Source organism: Chiloscyllium plagiosum, chromosome 18 (genome assembly GCF_004010195.1).
Source record: "Chiloscyllium plagiosum isolate BGI_BamShark_2017 chromosome 18, ASM401019v2, whole genome shotgun sequence".
NCBI lineage: Eukaryota > Metazoa > Chordata > Chondrichthyes > Orectolobiformes > Hemiscylliidae > Chiloscyllium > Chiloscyllium plagiosum.
In genome coordinates, this window is record NC_057727.1 from 68,918,926 (window position 1) to 68,939,043 (window position 20,118).

At 40.6% G+C, this 20,118-nt stretch overlaps 1 protein-coding gene across 1 annotated transcript in view; it reads right to left on the reverse strand.

The window, feature by feature from the left end:
* Nucleotides 1–11,675: 11,675 nt before the first annotated feature.
* Nucleotides 11,676–20,118, reverse strand: part of zmynd10 (zinc finger, MYND-type containing 10) — a 51,363-nt gene continuing 42,920 nt past the window's right edge. Inside the window, exons 8-11 of the mRNA XM_043708551.1 lie at nt 18,125–18,250; nt 16,711–16,832; nt 14,300–14,425; nt 11,676–12,686 (exon numbers count right to left, since the gene is read on the reverse strand). Coding sequence (XP_043564486.1) covers nt 12,608–12,686; nt 14,300–14,425; nt 16,711–16,832; nt 18,125–18,250 — 453 coding nt within the window. The 3' untranslated portion in view covers nt 11,676–12,607. The remainder of the gene's footprint in view (nt 12,687–14,299; nt 14,426–16,710; nt 16,833–18,124; nt 18,251–20,118) is intronic.

Sequence of the window (20,118 nt, forward strand, 5' to 3'; positions counted from 1 at the left end):
GCAGGTCAAAGCGTTAACATGTTAACATGTATACAATTTCTTTGCCTGTAGCTTCCCATTAGTATCTCAATACTGAATTAGAACTCTTTACAGCCAAATGTAGACTCACATTCAAGGCTATTCATAGACAACAGGTATATAGGATCTTTACTATAATCAAGTAATTCTCAACGGACAGGCTGAATGTAGACTTGCTATCTTCAGTGACATATTGCTCAGTGCTACCACTGACTGCATTGTGGTAACTTATGTGCATGTAAAAACTCATTTTCTCTGCCTCTTTTACAATGGTTATAAAGTGCAGTTACAAACTTTCTACGCTGTGAAAGAGCAGAGAATACCAATTAAGGCATGGGAATAGGCCCGAGTTCTTGTGCACAGACATTATTTGCATTAGCAGATTGGAATGTGCATTGTGAAATTCAAAATTACATTCTTAGCATTGGGGATCTGCATGATTCATATCTTCCCCATGCTAATGTAATTACCAGATTTCATCAACCATAATTTGGTCAAAACCTGAAAATATGTTGTGGTTAATTTTGTGCTCTCCCTCAGGATTCTGTGTATTCTTTTTTTGCAAACTGAAGGAAGTTGAATGATTTTGTCCAGACCTCAGCTGATTGTGCACTGGGTGATGATGGAAGAGCTGTTTTTTTTCTCTTTTGGCTGTCATAGTCGCATTTGCAATACTGCATTCAATTCTGGTCTGCCTGCCATAGAAAAGATGATGAAAGGGTGCAGAAAAGATTTACACACATATCGCCGAAGTTGGAGGCTTTGAGCGATAGGAAGTGGCTGAATGCAATGGGGCTATTTTCCGTGGAGTGTCGGAGTTTACGGGATAACCTTAGATAGGTTTATAAAATCATGAGAGACATGGATAGGGTGAATAGCTAAGGTCTTATTCCCAGTGTAGGGGAGTCCAAGACTGAAGGGCATAGGTTTAAGGTGAGAGGGCAAAGATATGAAAGGGACCCAAGGTGCAACATTTTCACGCAGAGGGTGGTGCCTGTTTGGAATGAGCTGCCGGTGAAGTGGTAGAAGTGGGTACAATTACAAGATTTAAAAGGCATCTGAATGGTGTATGGACTAGGCCAGACACCTTCAAAATATTTTAAGAAAGTAGCCTAGGCTCTAACTTTTTCTTATTTTAAAGACAGAATGTGAAGTGAATATTCCAGGTGTGATACAGCTGGTCAAACAGTCGGATTTAAGCAAACAGAGTTTATTTAAACACATACAAAATAAAACAGAATTTAGAATAACTTAACTACTGGAAAACTTAACAGACACAGGAACTGTTCCAATTCCCATAACATCCCAGAAACACACCTCTTGGTAAAAGGTAAATTCAAACACAGGTTCTTACAGGCAGGAGGGATTTCAGAGAGAGAAGTCAGTCAGGGATCATCTGCTGAAGCATGAAACCTTTTTGCGCAGCAGCAAGTTTCAGCTACAGCTATCCCAGCAGCTTCCCAACTAAACCAAACTAGGAAAAACCTGAACAGAGAGAACTGGCAATTGTTAAAGTGGATATTTCGGCACATCTGCCTTTATGACCACTCTGAAAAAAAACCAAGGACAAAATAACCTTTTTAAAGTGACAGCATCGTCATAATGGGTACATGAATAGAAAGGATGTAGAGGGATATGGACCAACTGCTGGCAAATGGGACTAGATTAATTTAGGATATCTGGTTGGCATGGGTGAGTTGGACCGAAGTGTCTGTTTCTGTAACTGGACACTCCACTCTCATATTTCCAGGCAATCGCATTTGATGCCAGAAGTCACATTTGAAGCATTAAAGCAGGAGAATATGGATTGAGTCCTAAAGATTGACCATGACATGTCAAACAATCGATTTCAGTGGAGTGACGTTGCCAGCATTGATCCTGATGACTCAATTGGTTCTTGATAGTAGCATAAGCCACAGCATTGGACCATCTTACTATCAAGATTTAGTCATCAGGATCAATGCGAGCAAAATCACTCCATGGAAAGTGTTGAGAGTATCCATGCAGTGATAATCAAATACATGGCCAAATCCAGGCCCGAAGTAGACTGAATTGAGCTTATTGTTGCTGCTGAGCTAGCAGATCATGAGTCGCAGTAATACACAACAAAAATATCTTTTTAAAAATCTTGGCATGGCATATGGTAGCACGTTAGTAGACCAATCAGAGCTCTGGAAAGTTCAGACACAATGTGGGAGCAGGAGAAATTTTAGTTCAATGAAATAAATCTGGAATAAAAGCCTATATTAGTGATGGTTACCACAAAACTATTGGACTGTCATAAAAACCAAAGAGATCCACTAATGTCCTTCACTGTTGTTACCCAATCTGGCTCTGGTTGACTCTTAATTGCCCTCTCAAAATGGCGAGACAAGACATTCATTTATATTGGGGCGGCACGGTGGCTCAGTGATTAGCACTGCCGCCTCACAGTACCAGGGACTTGGGTTTGATTCCAACCTCATGCAATTGTCTGTGCGGAGTTTATGCTTTCTCCCTGTTTCTGCATGAGGTTCTTCTGGGTGCTCCGGTTTCTTCCCACAGTCACAAAGATGTGCAGATTAGGTAGATTAGCCATAGGAAATGCCGGGTTACAGGAATGGGACAGGTCTGGGTGGGCTCCTCTTCAGAGGGTTCATGTGGACTCAATGGGCTGAATGACCTGCAGCCACACTGTAGGGAGTCTATGATATTCAAGTAGGTGGCTCACCATTATGGACTTTGAGTATTCAGAGATGGGTGGTAAAAACAGCTCATGCCAGAGACGTCCCATCTCAAGAATAAATATGGTAAAATAGGTATGTCAATTTGGTTATATTTTCTAATTTTGCATGAAGAACCTGCCTTGGGTATGAAAGGATCCAGTTTGCAAAGAATTACTGCTTCCCATGTGATAGATTTCCTTAGAAATTATTCTGCATCACCTCCTCCAAGACTTACCCATCCCTAAGCTTCTCTCATATATGGATGTAGGTTTGCTCGCTGAGCTGTAAGAAAAAAACAAACCTTCCAGCTCAGCGAGCAAACCTACATCCAGAACCTCAACCTGAGCTACAAATCTTCTCAAAACTAGTCTCATATATCTTAAGAAATCTTTGCCTGAGAGTCTAGGTCCCCACCCACAGATCTCGTTAATGCAGTTTCCCAGGCCTCTGCATCCACTTTTCCATTCCATTCTACTTAGTCCAGATGGAAGAGATGAAGTGTGATTCTGCGATTTAAATTGTGGAAGAATCATATAGTCTCATTATTCATGCACCCTGCATTAACATAGCACTTTCCAAATTTTCTGTGTGCTGCTTTTACAAGTGTAATTACAATTGTTGGGAAATGCCAAAATTCCTCCAAACAGGTAAATAATCCGATTATCTGTTTATAGTCATATCAGTTGTGAGAAGAATGCTGATGCATAAGTCATGAGATTCAAGCTATCACGTCCCAAGTGAGGACCTCAGGTCAGTGTCTCATCGAAAGGATTGTTGCTCCAACACAGACTGAAGTGTAAGCCTCAGTCAGCACTTCCCCATTGTGTTAACCTCAAAGTGAGAACTGTGAGATGCAGGAAGTGGTACTGCAACTGTACGCTAGGTTTTGGTGGAGGGATGTGTGGAGAAGTGCAATGGTGAATAAAGAAGGCAAAAGTATTTAATCTTCTGGGTTTTTTTTTAAAGGACCTGCTTGTGTTATATCTCATAGTGGGTATGTCAAAATAACTTCAATACATTAAATTATATTGTCACTGTATCATATATAAATACCAGACACCCAACCTTAAGAGATCACATGAAGCATGACACTCTATGAGAAGTATGCTTAATAGCTTAATAAAAAGGAGAAAGTGAGGACTGCAGATGCTGGAGATTAGAGGTGAGAGAGTGGTGCTGGAAAAGCACAGCAGGTCAGGCAGCATCCGCGGAGCAGGACAATCGATGTTTTGGGTTTCCTGAAACGTCAATTTTCCTGCTCCACTGATGCTGCCTGACATGCTGTGCTTTTCCAGCACCACACTCTTGACCTTAATAGCTTAATATCAGCCCAGACACATATGCACCTGTAAATGTAATAGAACATAGAACAGTACAGCACAGAACAGGCCCTTCAGCCCATGATGTTGTGCCGACCATTGATCCTCATGTATGCACCCTCAAATTTCTGTGACCATATGCATGTTCAGCAGTCTCTTAAATGTCCCCAACGACCTTGCTTCCACAACTGCTGCTGGCAACGCATTCCATGCTCTCACAACTCTCTGTGTAAAGAATCCGCCTCTGACATCCCCTCTATACTTTCCTCCAACCAGCTTAAAAATATGACCCCTCGTGTTAGCCATTTCTGCCCTAATGAGAGGCATAGATAGAGTCTGGCTATTGACTCTATCTATGCCTCTCATTATCTTGTATACCTCAATTAGGTCCCCTCTCCTCCTCCTTTTCTCCAATGAAAAACATCCGAGCTCAGTCAACTTCTCTTCATAAGATAAGCCTTCCAGTCCAGGCAGCATCCTGGTAAACCTCCTCTGAACCCTCTCCAAAGCATCTACATTTTTCCTATAATAGGGCGACCGGAACTGGACGCAGTATTCCAAGTGCAGTCTAACCAAAGTTTTATAGAGCTGCAACAAGATCTCACGACTCTTAAACTCAATCGCCCTGTTAATGAAAGCCAAATCACCATATGCTTTCTTAACAACCCTATCCACTTGGGTGGCCATTTTAAGGGATCTATGTACCTGCACACCAAGATCCCTCTGTTCCTCCACACTGCCAAGAATCCTATCCTTAATCCTGTACTCAGCCTTCAAATTCAACCTTCCAAAATGCATCACCTCGCATTTATCCAGGTTGAACTCCATCTGCCACCTCTCAGCCCATCTCTGCATCTTGTCAATATCCCGCTGCAGGCTACAACAGCCCTCTATACTGTCAATGACACTTCCAACCTTTGAGTCGTCGGCAAACTTGCTGACCCATCCTTCAATCCCCTCATCCAAGTCATTAATAAAAATTACAAACAGTAGAGGCCCAAGGACAGAGCCCTGTGGAACACCACTCACCACAGACTTCCAGGCAGAATATTTTCCTTCTACTACCACTCGCTGTCTTCTGTTGACCAGCCAATTCTGTATCCAGACAGCTAAGTTCCCCTATATCCCATTCCTCCTGACCTTCTGAATGAGCCTACCATGGGGAACCTTATCAAATGCCTCGCTGAAGTTTATATAATGTTTATATACAATAATCCATTTTAAAAAGTCTCTTGAATTCTTCTGTGAGATGATATCCTGATTATTTGTTTTTATCTCAGAGTAACACGAAACTTATTGACTCATTGAGATGTACAGCATGTAAACAGATTCTTCAATCCAATTCCCCCCTGCCGACCAAATATCCTAAATTAATCTAATCCCATTTGCCTGCACTTGGCCCATCTCCCTCTAAACTCTTCCTTTTCATAAAAGCCATCTGAAAAAAAGACCTTAGCTATTCACCTTATCCGTGCCCCTCATGATTTTATAAAACTCCAAAAGGTTAACCCTCAGCCTCTGATCCTCCAGGGAAAATAGCCCCAGCCTTTTCAGCCTCTTCCTATATTTCAAGCCCTCCAGTTCCAGCAACATCCTTGTAAATCTCTTCTGAACCCTTTCAAGTTTAACAACATTTTTCCTATAACAGGGAAACCAGAATTGGATGCAGTATTCCAAAAGTGGCCTAACCAAGGTCCTGTACAGCCGCAACATGACATCCCAACTCCTACACTCAATGCACTGACTAATAAAGGTAAGTCTGCCAAATACCTTCTTCACTACCTTGTCTACCTGTGACTCCACCTTCAAGGAATTATGAACTTGTACCCCAAGGTTTCTTTGTTCAGCAACACTCCTCAGGACCCTACCATTAGGTATGCCCTGATTTGCCTTACCAAAACACAGCATCTCTCATTTATCTAAATTAAACTCCATCTGCCATCCTCTGCCTGTTACCTAATCAAGGTCCTGTTAATTATTGGCTGTCCATTACACCACGAATTTTGGTGTCATCTGCAAACTTACTAACCATTCCTCCCATATTTACATCTAAATCATTTATATAAATGACAAAAAGCAGTGAATCCAGCACCCATCCTTCCTGCTGATCACTGGCCTCCAGTCTGAAAATCAACCGGTGCAAGATGGCAGCAGAGTAACAGGGCCACATGCGGGCTCTTGCCAGCGACCCATCTGCTTTCTGTCTTTGCTTTACATTTGCTACTGCTCTCTTCTTGTGCTTTATTTTTATTTTCTTTTGCTTTTTTTTTCCTGTGGCAGGTTGGTTGGCAGCACTGGAGCAGCAGTGATGAAATTTTCCAGGCTTCTCCTGGCAATATGAGGCGGAAGCAGCAGCAGTGAGGATGTTCTCAGGGTGATCAGAGGCAGTGGCAGCGAGTACATTCTCCCGCCATTTCAGGCCAATGGCTGTTTGGGGCCTATGACAGTGGGGAGGTCATACTCGTGGTGTTTGGGGCCTATGGCAGTGGGGAGGTCATTCTCACAGAGTTTGGTCCCTATGGCAGTGGGGAGGTCATTCTCACAGAGTTTGGGGCCTATGGCAGTGGGGAGGTCATACTTGTGGTGTTTGGGGCCTATAGCAGTGGGGAGGTCATTCTGCCAGTGTTTAGGGCTGGTGGCAACAAAGCTCCTTTAGCGATTGGGGATGGTGACACCGGAGTCTTCAAGATAGCGGTGCCAACAAGTTGACATCTGCAGCTGAAGTGAGGACTCGTGGCCCAGCGGCAGCCTGGCTTGGCAGCAGAACCTGGGATTCTTGTTTGTGGGTCAAGTCTAGGTACAGCATTGTCAGCAAATTGGGCCCAGCGGCAATCAGATGGCACCTAAAGTTCAGCAATTCCTACACTGGTGACTCCAGTGCAGGTAGCACTGGAGGTCACACTTGAGGCGAGGTGGACTGGGTTGGAAAGACTGATAATTGGAACTTTTTACTTTCTTATTTTTCTAATTTATTCCTATGACTTATAATTCCAGACTACTTATTTCTTTACTTTTCTAATTTTTTTTGCTTCTCAAGAATTTGATCTTAAATATTTGTACCTAGGTACTTTTGTACCTATGGTGGTACTGTAATGCGGCAACTGTAAACTTTTCACTGTACTCAAGTGCATGTGACAATAAAGCTAATACAATTTATCCTCGACCACTACCTTCTATCTCCCGCCTTCAAGCCAATTTTGTATCCAAATAGCTATCTCTCCCTAGATTCATGTGATCTAACCTTGCAAATCAGTCTACCATGCGGAGACTTGTCAAATGCCTTGCTGAAATCCATATAGACAATATCCACAACTCTGCCTTCATCAATCTTGTTGCCATTTCTTCAAAAAACTCTATCAAATTAGTGAGGCACGATTTCCCACATGTTCAGCCCTCTCTCATTGTTGTCACCTACTGTTGGAGATTCAGTTACAACTTTGATGCAACTTACTTTCATTACAGTAGCAACAGTATCAACTTGACCTGAGGTAATGAGGGAAAAGGAAGTGAGAAGGTTCTGCAGTTGTCCATGATCCAGTAATGTTCCTGGAAAGGACACGCCAGACAAGATTAAGTAATGATTTGGACATGGTGCCTTCTACAAGTGAACATCCTGTGCTGGCGCATATATGAATAAAGATCACCAATACAAAATATTAGAGGGTTGTAATTTGTTCCAGCAAAAGTCAGAATGTGGGCAGGAAGGGGAGGAAGTTGTCACAAAGCTAGTCCCTTTTTTTCTAAAAGCTGTTCCTTGGCTCAAGAAGACTCTGTCCTTGATTTTTTCCAGAGGGGCAATAAACGGGGTCAGACTCTGATCAGCTTTGTTTATTAGAGAGATGAAAAGGATTTTGAGAGGCTGTTTGTTTATATGTAAACACATGAGACTTCAGGCCAAAGTGGTCATGCTTTAGAAGTGACCTGCATAGTGAAAGGGGAGTGGTCAGCTCTTTAGCTAAGCTGAGCTGTTTTTAGTTCAGTCTTGAACTGGGCAATTCAATAGGAAGCTGTGTGGAAACTCTCTCTCTTTTCTTCCCTTCAGCTTCAGCTTGTAAGCATGTGTTCCATTTACACTGGTTTTTAAAGGGAGTTTGCTTATTAGGACTGTTGTGTGTATTCGGAACAGCATAACTAAGTCTGGCTGGATAGGTTGAGTTCTGTAGGGGTTCTTTATTCTGTTCTTTGTGTTTCATTGTGTAATCTTGCAATAAATTTGTTTATTTTAAAATCTAGTAGTCAACCTAGCTATGTTATTCCGGGTAATTTTCACTGTACATTTACCAAAACAAATTGCAAAGTTAGGTCTAGGGCTGCCTGCTTAACAATGTTATGAGTGGTCTGGCCAGTCCATAACAAAGTTGAAAAGGAAACTAGCCTTTTTACATAGATTAAATTTAATTTTCACAAGTTAATAATTGTTTCGATGTTGCACATACTGCAGTTGATACTGAACACATGGTCTCATAAATTACTTATAGACAATTTATGCCCAGTCACCTTCACAAGCAGCTGTTAAGCAGCTCAGTCCATATTACTACTTGAATTTGTTAAAAGTAGTCTCACTGGTTATTTGAATATAGGTGTTTTCCTACAAAAATCCTTTTATCTCAGAATTCTTGGGGTTCCTCAATAATCATTACAGCAATTGATAATGGAATCAGAAAGCAGGACAACCCACACTATTCAATTCGCAGTGACAACAGACAAGGCAGTTGTAGATGGAGGGTATTCATAAGTTTATGCATGACATTTCTGTTTTATCTGTTCAACGTTCCTAGTACTTTGATCACTTTTATACTGTCTTTTCCTTATTCCCCTTTTACTACCTCTTTTTCTTTTCTGTAGGATATTTAGTTTTATATTTATTTGGCCCCCATCCCCAGCATCTGCAACTTCTCCAGCATTCTTTTTTCCATCCAACATCTCAAGAGTACTTGGGCTGCCAACAGATTTTTGAAGGAAGAGTAAAATTATATATACATATTGAATGACTCATTATATCACTGTTTAAACAGAGACCATAAATTCAAATAAGATCCAAACGGAACATTGCAGTGACATAATGCAGTGACTAGAGGATGGGTGGGGTGAATGTTAGTCAATTTAATTTGCGATCTTGCTTAAAGTGGTTCTATGCCTTAAGTGATGGATTTGGGTAGTCTGCCAAAATGCAGTCCTTTACATTCTCTTTTCTTTGTATGGGTGGAAAGGTCAATTTCTGTGCCAAGGTCTTCTCTGCAATCATCATCAGGCCTGGGCCCTGACTGGCCAGAACTTTGTGTAATCAGGCTTCAACTCAGTAGTTGACTGGGAAACATAGGGAATTGAGCAAGGCAGAGGCCCAGTATCTGGTCAGTTTACTTAATCACCGTCACACAAGAGTAGTGGAACTCTGACTGACGCTATCAATAAAACAAAGGATCAATGTAAAAAGCCTGAGCAACTGCATCAAAAAGTATGTGTCAACTGTAGTTATCCAAGATATGGAGGGCTCCCAGCATGCTGGCCCCATTTGGGTTGATTGCACACAAATATTACATTGTTAAAAGCCAAACTTGAATCTCCAAAAGTAGTGCTACACTGCTGTAACTTCCAAGGCTTCCTGAAATGCAGTACAGAATAAGTAATGATAAGCAGAATAACAAAACATTTTTGAGAGGGACACTTGGGTAGTTATTTGTTTTCATGAAGAAACAATTGTGTGATTCTGACCTAGAAAACTCTCAAAGTGAAAGGTGATCCTGTGGTTTTCTAGTTTTCCTTACCTTTGATCATGAACATCCAGACTTATTAACCAATGCTTTAACAACAGATGGGAAGTACTGAGTACAGTACTTTCAGTTTGTGGTAAGAAAACTGACATGTTCTAGCATAGATATCAGAGTTTTGGTTTTATTTCAAAAGGATATTGGAAGTCGAAACTGTGCAAATTGTTGACCTGATTTATGAGCTCCTGTCTTCACAATGATTTGGAGATGCCAGTGTTGGACTGGGGTGTACAAAGTTAATGTGTGTGCATACTGTGCACATCTATGTGGAACTCTAAGATGACCTGATTTATGAGCTCCTGTCTTCACAATGATTTGGAGATGCTGGTGTTGGACTGGGGTGTACAAAGTTAAAAATCACACAACACCAGGTTATAGTCCAACAGGTTTAATTGGAAGCACACTAGCTTTCGGAGCGCCGCTCCTTCATCAGGTGGTTGCGCTCCGAAAGCTAGTGTGCTTCCAACTAAACCTGTTGGACTATAACCTGGTGTTGTGTGATTTTTAACTGTCTTCACCAGACCAACTTTCTATTTTCTGGGTGGCATGGTGATCTGAAGCCCAAGTGAGTCTTAGATCTCAAATTTCCCTGAACTTCCATGATCTAAGTTAAACACACACACACACACACTCACCTAGATCATGACATCAGAGTGCTTTTAATGAAGGAAAACTGCACATTACTGGATCCTTGTAAATAACTGGTTCCAAGTGAAATTGTAATCTGTCACCAAAACTAGAAATGGCCCTTCACTTGATGTCATCACAAAATTTTTGAAATGGGGACAGAATTTAATGTTGTCCCACTGGCATGTTTGCAGGCTGTTTGTTGGTTGGGGGCTGGTTTGACATTTAAAATACCTTGGTTAGCCTTCCCAGTAATCTCCCACCTAGGCTGATCAGCTTGTCCTTGACCCAATTAATGCTCTTGCATGGCCAAAGGACTGCTTCAAAGCTCTTTCCCACGTGGCTGTAATTGCCAGGCCAGCAGGAGGAATTCAGACGCAGGGTGAAGCCCAGAAACATTGGTGAGGTTTCAGGTGAAATGGCAGGGGATGCCTTCATCCTCCTCCTCCCCACTCCTTTTCAGTAAATTCTCCCTAATCTTTTCTCCCTGCCCCAAGATATCTACATTTACTTGCTTCTGGTCTTTTGGATTTAGACGTCTGTAATCACTTGTCTTCCCAGTCCTATCCACTACAGCTTTTGGAATTTGTGGCCAATCAGATTGGTGAGAAGTAGAAGTCCCATATCCAGTCAGTGAAAGTTCCTTAGCACTTGAAATTGTTGTGGGGCAGCGAGAATCAAAGGTGATGCATTCTCTGTTGGCTCCTTGCATGCCAGGCCAGGAAACAAACACTGTGGTTAGAAATTTTAGGATGGCGGTGTGTGATGGACAACATTAAAAAACTTGACAATTAAGAAATAGACTCATTTTTATCCAGTCCATTTTTGTTAAGTTTACACAACAGACAGTAAGACAGCACAGAATTAAAGGCCATTGTCAGCAAAGCTAACTACAGGTGACCAAATTCAAAAGCAAAGTTTTCTCTGAAGCACATTGCCATTAAACAATTGAAACTTTAAGGATTTGTAAATTCCTTTCTATTGCGAAGTCAAAACTTGAATAAACAACATTCAAAATAAAAATTATAGTAACACTCTAATTAAAAAAAAAAGTAATGCTGATATCTGGAACTGCAACATGCACCATTCAACCTTTTATAAGCACACAAAGCAATGGTTCAAGTCTTGTATTTAGTCTGGGCGGGGAGAGATTTGCCTGTCGACACTTTCAGAAAAATATGGGAAGCTTGTGTCCAAATTTTCAAAAGCAGGTCTTGGTGAGCATAGCCCTTACTTGGGGGCATTGAACAAAAAAACTCATCCACACTGTCTGTTACAAGCGTGTTTCTCTAGAGGGACTAAAGACAAAGATACTAGGGTCATCTCAGTAAAACGCATGATTGTCACATTAAAAATCAAGCTTACTGTCTATGAATTGCATCTTTGTTACTAAAGGTCTTTTAAAAAAAACTCAGTAGTAGCTGGTGAATACATTCCGCATGCCTTTGTTTTCTTCACTCTGACTCAGTGACAGTCAAGCTTGCAATCACACAGGCAGGCTTTTAAAGACACTGAGTATCTCACATGGTTTCTTAAGATTCTGATGTTTGGAAGGAGCTGAATCGATCAGATCTCCACAGTATTTCTGCACAAATGCTGTGCATTTCAGTATGAGCTCCATTTTCCTGATCCCACTGTGCTAACAGCAGGTGGTATGACCCCAATCCAGGTCATGATAAAAGGCTGCAAATGGTACTTTATAAAAACAGCAGTTCATCACCGGAGCATGCGGCTTCACAAGGTAAACACAAAAAGAATTCCAAAAAAGAAAAGGGAATACTTTCCCAAAAGCAGCTTTTCAGTTAGTTCAACAAACTTTCTTGTAACAGCAATAAATTCAAGGTTTGAGTTAGGATACTCTCCTACTTTCACACTGACAAATAGCATTTAAAGCATGACAATGGGAAATTACATATTTCAGATGTTTCAAAAATTATATTTTAAAAATAATCCCTATCAGTTAGCCTGTACTTAATTATAGCCTCCTGAGCAAATAGAAGTTCTGTATGGTTAGGCCATTCAAAATGTCACACATTGCATGTTAACTGGAGTGCTGAGTACATATCAATGCAGTGTGTTAAGATCAGGATTGTATCACTCGGCTCAGTGCCCAATAGCAGAGTAGCCAGGTGCTCACCAGTTTGGTTTCCACCAACTGATTTCTAATTCCTCATTCAGTTTTGTTTTGCGCAACAGCCAGCAGGTCACAGGCTTTCTTGTGTTTTGACCAGTGCTTCACCTGGCACTCCCTAGAAAAGAAATTAAATGGTGATCATCAATACACGTAGGCATTGCACAGCTCAGATTTAGAACTCTATTATCCCATGTATCAGGATTTCATGGCTGGTAAACATCCAAGAGATTGTCATCATACCTTGCCCTCTGAAGCACTCACTCTCCACATCATCCTGACCTCCCACTTCATCTCCATCTCACTGTGCTCTTCAATTAAATGTTGGGGAGACTGAAGCTATTTTCTATCTCAATTATAAACTCTGCTCCTTAGCTACCAACTCTATCCCTTTCCCTGACATCTGTGTGAAATTAAACCAGCCTGTTCACAGCCGATGTTATATTTGGTTCTGAGTTGAACCCCTTATCATTTCTTATTACCATTATCATTAAACCAACATTTCCACCAATGTTACACTGCCTGGCTTTGTGCCTGCTTTAGCTCATCTCTTGCTGAAACTCTCTTTCTTGTTCTTGTTACCTCTAGATTGGACTTGTCACAATACAACACTTTCTAAGCTTCATAAACTTGAGGTCATCCAAAACTCAGCTGCCTGTATCCAGACAAGGCACCAAATCCAATTCATCCGTCACCATTGTTCTCACTGACCTACTGGTGAGCAGAAGTCCAGATAAGCAATGCTTTGATTTTAAGATTTTCAACATCGATTACAAATTCCTCAGTGTCCTTGACTGTCCCTATTTGTGGTTTTTCCTCAAGCCCTACATCCCTGAGAAAACATTATTCATCTAATTTTGGTCTCTTGAGCATCCATGATTTGATTTGCTCGACCATTGGTGTCTGTGTCCTCAGTTCCCTTAAACCTAAACCTCTGGAACTCCCCTGCTTAACCTCAACTTCCTGCTAAGGAGGCGCCTTGAAACATACTTTTTTTGTCCAGGCTTTTGGTCATCTTTCCTGATATTTCCCTGAGTGGTTTTGCACCAAATTTTGGTTTATACACCTATTCCAGAAAAGGATATTGGAACATTTTACATGGAACAGGTACTATATAAATACAAGTAGTTGTCACAGAAAGGTGGGCTGGAACATAGATTCAAAGCAACATAATTTTTACTTAAGGCTTAGCAATGGCTTTCTCAAATGATCCTATCACAAATATGCTTTGAATAAAGCAACTATTTTCTATTTCTCCAAACTAGTTCCCAATCCATGAAGTTGAGCTGAAGGAGCTCTTAACAGAGCCGGGATTGGTCCTGCAATCATATACACAGGATAGCGTTTGATTAGTTGAATTTAGGTGATGATTTAATGAAACAAATGAGAAGTGGGGAATACCAACAAGTTTAATGTACATCAAAACATCCAGTTGGGCTAGGGAAGAGGTAGCTTTACTTTGCACCTAAATCACACTGCACTTGAACTGGGGATGCTGGTTTCCCACTTTGAGTGCTTACAATGGGAGAATAGTGTATTTGCTAAAATGTCAACCCTCATCTCAGTGAGAAGCAAGATTGATTTAAAAGGAAAAGGAGAGTTGGCAGATTGCATGAAAATGACATTTAGCTTTCAATAAAAAGGGATGTTTAATTAATTTTCAGTTGCTGATTTTCTTATAGTGATAGGCTTTACAAGGATAAGAATCCACCAAAGTTTTTAGTTGCGTACCTCCGACAGTACCGCTCAACCTGGCACCGGGAACACCGTTTTGTTGCCTGTGCTCCGCAAAATCCACATTTTGGGCGATCAGGAATCAGATTCTCCATCACATCCAGATTGTAAGTTTCTGTCAATCTATACAAGGAAATGGGCAGTTAAGAGAGAGACTATAGTTGATGTATGTACACTGACTTCAATGCCATTAATTAACAATTCTCAGATCCTCAGTTAAGCAGAATTTGAAATCCCCACAGCTCAATGTTGCAATGTTCTTTATAGTTACAACCCTTCAGTCATATCTGACCCCTATATTTTATGACATAATACTGATGAGTGAGAACAGTTTTTGTTGGGATATTGTAAATGGGACATGCTGTCTATTTATAGGTGGCCAGCTACAAACAGAACTTCAATTAGCAGAAGAGATTTATTTTTTCCCTGGCTGGCACACATCAGTGGTTATAAATGTCAGGGGGAAGCAAAGAGTTTTCACATTTTAATTTTGATTTTCAGGGGAATGTAGCACAGTCAAGTTTCTGATATTGAGACTGGCTCTAATGCAACGCGGGGTATGTCGGCTTCCAAGAGATCAATTGTGTTAGGGGATTCTGTAGTCAGAGGTACAGACAGATGTTTCTGTGGCCAACAGAGAAAAAGCAGAATGGTGTGTTGTTTCCCTGGTGCCAGGATCAAGGATGTCTCAGAGAGGGTGCAGAATGTTCTCACGGGGGAGAGGGGCCAGCAGGAGGTCATTGTTCACATTGGAACCAACGATATTGGAAGGGAAAAGGTTGAGACTCTGAAGGGAGATTACAGAGAGTTAGGCAGAAATTTAAAAAGGAGGTCCTCAAGGGTAGTAATATCTGGATTACTCCCAGTGCCAGGAGCTAGTGAGGGCAGGAATAGGGGGATAGAGCAGATGAATGCATGGCTGAGGAGCTGGTGTATGGGAGAAGGATTCACATTTTTGGATCATTAGAATCTCTTTTGGGGTAGAAGTGACCTGTGCAAGAAGTACGGATTGCACCTAAATTGGAAGGGGACTAATATACTGGCAGGGAAATTTGCTAGAACTGCTTGGAAGGATTTAAACTAGTAAGGTGGTGGTGGTGGTGGGGGCAGGGAGATAGCGAGGGTGCTGGCAGGTGGGACTAGATTGGGTTGGGATGTCTGGTCGGCATGGACGGGTTGGACCGAAGGGTCTGTTTCCATGCTGTACATCTCTATGACTCTATGACTCATGTGCAAATTCAATCTAAACTTAACACTTTGGTGAATATCAGACTCTTGTGATAAGTGAGCTTTAGGGATTCAGCCCAGCTACTGGTCAGCATGAGCCTGTATCATTCCTTGGTGCTGGTCTGGTCAGATGAGTGCAGCTCCAACAACACAAGAAGCTTAACACCATCGAGGACAAAACAGCCTGCTTGGTTGACGCCTCATCCACAAAGATTCATTCCCTACAAGCACTGATTGTCAGTTGCAACATTGTGCACTACCTAAAAGATACAATGCAGAAATTCACTACAGCTACTTAGATAGTACCTTTCAAACCCACTATCATTAACACGTAGAAGGACAAAGGCAGAAATTACATGGGAACACCACCTAAAAATTCCCCTCTAAGCCATTCAACACTCTGTCTTGGAGTGTCTGTGTCACTGGGCCAAAATTGTAGAATTCCTTCTCTAAAAATATTGTACCTACATCAAAGACTGCAGCGGTTCAAGAAGGTAGCTCACTATCACTTTCTCAAAGGCAACTAGTGATAGGCAATAAATGCTGTTCCAGCCTGTGATGCCGATGTGAAAACATTTTTAAAATTGCTCTCGGGATGACACAGGAATGGCTAGTGTGAAAATAAATATACTATGTTGCATTAGGGAGTGCTCTTGAGACTGCATGTAAGGCATTGTTAGACTAGGATAGAAAGAGTATCAAATCATTTCGCATCTAACCTAAACTGTACCTGAATTGGGACTGGCAAATTCCAACTTTGTGTAGTTACAATGACAGAACAGCACATTTTCTAACTAATATCATCACCTCAGTGAGAAACGAAAGTTCTTAAAAGGAAGAAGAGAATTTACAGAATACATTCAAGGTGCTTAATTACTTAAAATTTTATACTGAAGGTAAAACAAATCCCCTCATGTGTGGCTTGTATGAACCAAAAGATGGCTACCTGCCTTCGTGAGACTTATTCACTATTTAGCATACATACATCTAAAACAACTCTTTAATACCACTTTACTGGTATAATGTATCAGTATGTATTTGTTTTCATTATGGACATTCATAGTACTTCTGGTTCTTCTTAGTATAATCCCTAGTATTTTTCCAAGTCAGTCTTTTTGAGGTTCAACTGAAACCAATTTTTTGTCTTGAATTCACAAGTGAGAAAACAAGCACTCATTCACCTCTGAGCTTGTTCACGTAAATCCTGCTCAGAAGGGTTAAATACTGTTTTCACTTGGTGCTTTGCAAGGGCTTTCCATTTGTTAGAATTCTCTCGAATGATCCTATCCCGGATATCAGGGACCTAATATTGGAACGAAGAAAGAGACACAAATAAAATTTGTAGCAGAGCAGGAAAAGACTATTTACATATCCTCTATTAATGAACAACAATTATTCAATACCATTTTTCACTCATCACCCTTTTTAAGGCAGCATCCAAAATTCACTAAACAAAACGGTACTTTAACTACGGACACATCACAGAGACAGGTGCCTCGCATTTGGGATGAACGCTGATCTCCTTCCAAACTATTGCTTCTTTATGGACAGACATTCACTTATTAACAGAGTAGGTTATTGCAGAGAGTGTATTCATTTTAAATTAATCTGGAGCTTCTCTAGTACTGTATGTATAATGCAACAATTCTTGGGTGGATTACCTGAATTATTGCACAATGCCACCCTGTGGAAGATCACAATCATTACATAAGAACTGGAGGATGGATGGAAACAGTTCAACCAAGGATTGGGAAGTGTATGTCACAACTTTAATTCTTGAGCCTCAAAACTCTAAAGATGGTGTCTTATGTTTTTAAAATTAATTTATTATTAAAGGTTCATTGCTTTTGCCAATTTAATAACTTTGGTCTTTTTGACTTTCAGGTTCTATATTCAATGCTGAAAACAGAGACAATATCAGGAGGAAGAATATTGGGTTCAGAACGATTCAGGCATATGGGGCAAATTCAGAAAAAATCAATTGTGTTTGCAACAGACTAAAACTGAAGTGCAGGAAAATGGGGTTAGAGTCGACCGACATTTGGTCAGCATGGATTAGATTGGGCCAAAGGGCCTGTCTCCGTGCTGTAGGACACTATGTCTCTAAAACAGAGAAGAGGACAAAAAACGCACAGTTCAGCTAAACAACATCGCGATGTCGTTTGCAATGGGAATTTTAAGATTTGTTGTGAGTTGGGCCCAATATTTCTGTGTTCAAGGACTTCTAATTTAGGACATACATTCTTTACAGACTGCCCAACGGCATCCTGTCCCCACTTTTCTTTTCTTGTTTGGACAAAATTTTAAGGTTGTGATTCTCCACATCCCATTCTTTAAAGAAAGAGAAAGAAAGGATTGAGGTATCTTTTGCAAAATTCAGGAGTAAATCTGTTTAACAATTTTTTTTCATGTCGCGAATCATGAATTTGGTAAAATGAAGACTAAATGGATTCTCAGGCATTATTAAGTAATTTTTATACAACAACTGCTCATGAAGCTGCCTTTGGGAGATTATTTGTGTGAACTAACACAATTCAATGCTTTATATTTCCGGGAGATCGGGATGTCTCTGTAATTGCAGTGAATGCAACTGACCTGTTCTAAAATTAAATCTTTCTTTGCTGGAGGTGGGTCTGTCATTGCAAGGTGGCCCAGGAAACGTTGTAACTCCACCAAGTTGGGTATTTGGTCAATGATGACTTCGGTCAGGAAGCTTTGCAGCTAGTGAACAAAAAGAATTATCACACAGTTATTTAGTACACAAACATTGGAGCATGCTGTCAGAATATCAAAACCTATTGAAATTGGACTCTTCATAAATAGTGGCTACCAGTGAAGATGGCAGCTCACCAATATCTTGTCCATCTGTAATTGTCTTTGACAATAAATGCTGGACCAGTCAGCAATGTTTATATTCTGAAGGAATTTTAAAGAAGAATCTACAGTTCTACTGTGACTACTCCTATGTAGTATTTTGATAATAGCCCTCCTGGAGTATTCTGGGCTTCTGAAATGTGGTCTGAGCAGCCCTGCTAAGGAGAGAGAAGATTCACTAAGCTGATTCCTGAGAATAAGGAGCTGTCTTACAGTCAAGCAGATTGGCTTAAAATCACTGGATTTAGAAGAATAAAAGGTGACTGCATTGAAACATTCAAGATTCTAAGAGGGCTTCCTATTATGGGGGAAACTAGAAGTGGGCAACAGGTTAAAATAAAGGGTCTCTCTTTTAAAATGGGATTCTTCCTCAACTTTTCCTCTCAGAATTGTTACTTTTTAGAATTCTCTTTCCCCAGCAAAGATAGTCAAGGCTGAGTTATGACAGATATTTGACCTACAAAGGGAGATAAGGGTTATGAGGATTGGCAGTGTAATTGAGGCCATGGTTAGATTAGCCATGATCTTATTGAATGGTGGAACAGACCTGATGGGCCTAATTGTCTACCCTGCTCCTATTTCTTAAGATTATGTGCTATGGTTATATTTGATAGAAATTTCATTTACTTTTTTAATATAAGGAAGTGGATGTAATGACAATATGTAATATCACAATATAGTTTTTTAAAAATTGGTACAAATAATTAAAACAAAGTCATAGCCACTGCAGCATGAGCAAATAAAAGAGCTTTGTTTTAAAAGGAAAAACAATCTGTTGAGTCGGACAACACAATCGAGGCAATACCATACATGAGCACAGCTGACAAGAGGTGCCAACGTCTCCATCTGCTGTCAGCTAGAGCTCACTGCAAATATGAAATTTGGAGAGAATTTTTGGCATTTCTAGTTAGCCATCCTAAATTCATTAAAAATGCAATATTAACATAAACAAGGATAACCCATTCAGCCTCTATGTCGGTTCCACTATTCAAGTCGACCTTAACAAAATTCAATTATTTTGCTGTTATGGAAGTTTCAACAGTTCCTTCAACTCTTTGCGTGTATGTATGTCTGAGTAGGTGTGTGGTGGTTGGAGGGGGAAGAAAGGGAGGGAGGGGGTGTGATATTAAAGAGTTAACTTGCTCTGCTGCCTTGCAGGAAATTGGATGTCCCGAGGCTAGGGTGGGATGCCTCTGACTTCCAGATAGATTGTAAGGAATTTACATTATCATCACCTATTATTCAGAGCCATTTACATGACCATTTCCTTGCCATTCACAGCGATTTACATTGTCATCTACTACTATTTATGTTTTCATCCCCTATTCAGAAATCAATAAGAATATTACAGTTTGAATTTGACTCCACCCCTATAGTTACAAAAAGAAAGACAATTTGCTACAGATTTGACCATTAAGGGATGATTTTCATTAAATTGTTTCTGGAGATGGTCAGGTCACTGCATTATGTCTTGAGTGGCCTGTGACTGTGGGGGGGATGACTAGAGGTTGTCTTGTGGGCATTACTAACTGTGATGTAAAGCTTTTATATAAAGGAAGGTCAGCTTCTTTTGTTCTGGAAGAGCTTCACTGGACATGCTTCGCAAGAGTGTTCATGGTTTCTCCAAAGCTTGTTTGTGCTGTATTTGCTTAATCAAATTTTGGTTGTTCACAGAACAAATAATCGCAGGAAAAAAAGAACTTAACGGGGGAAGA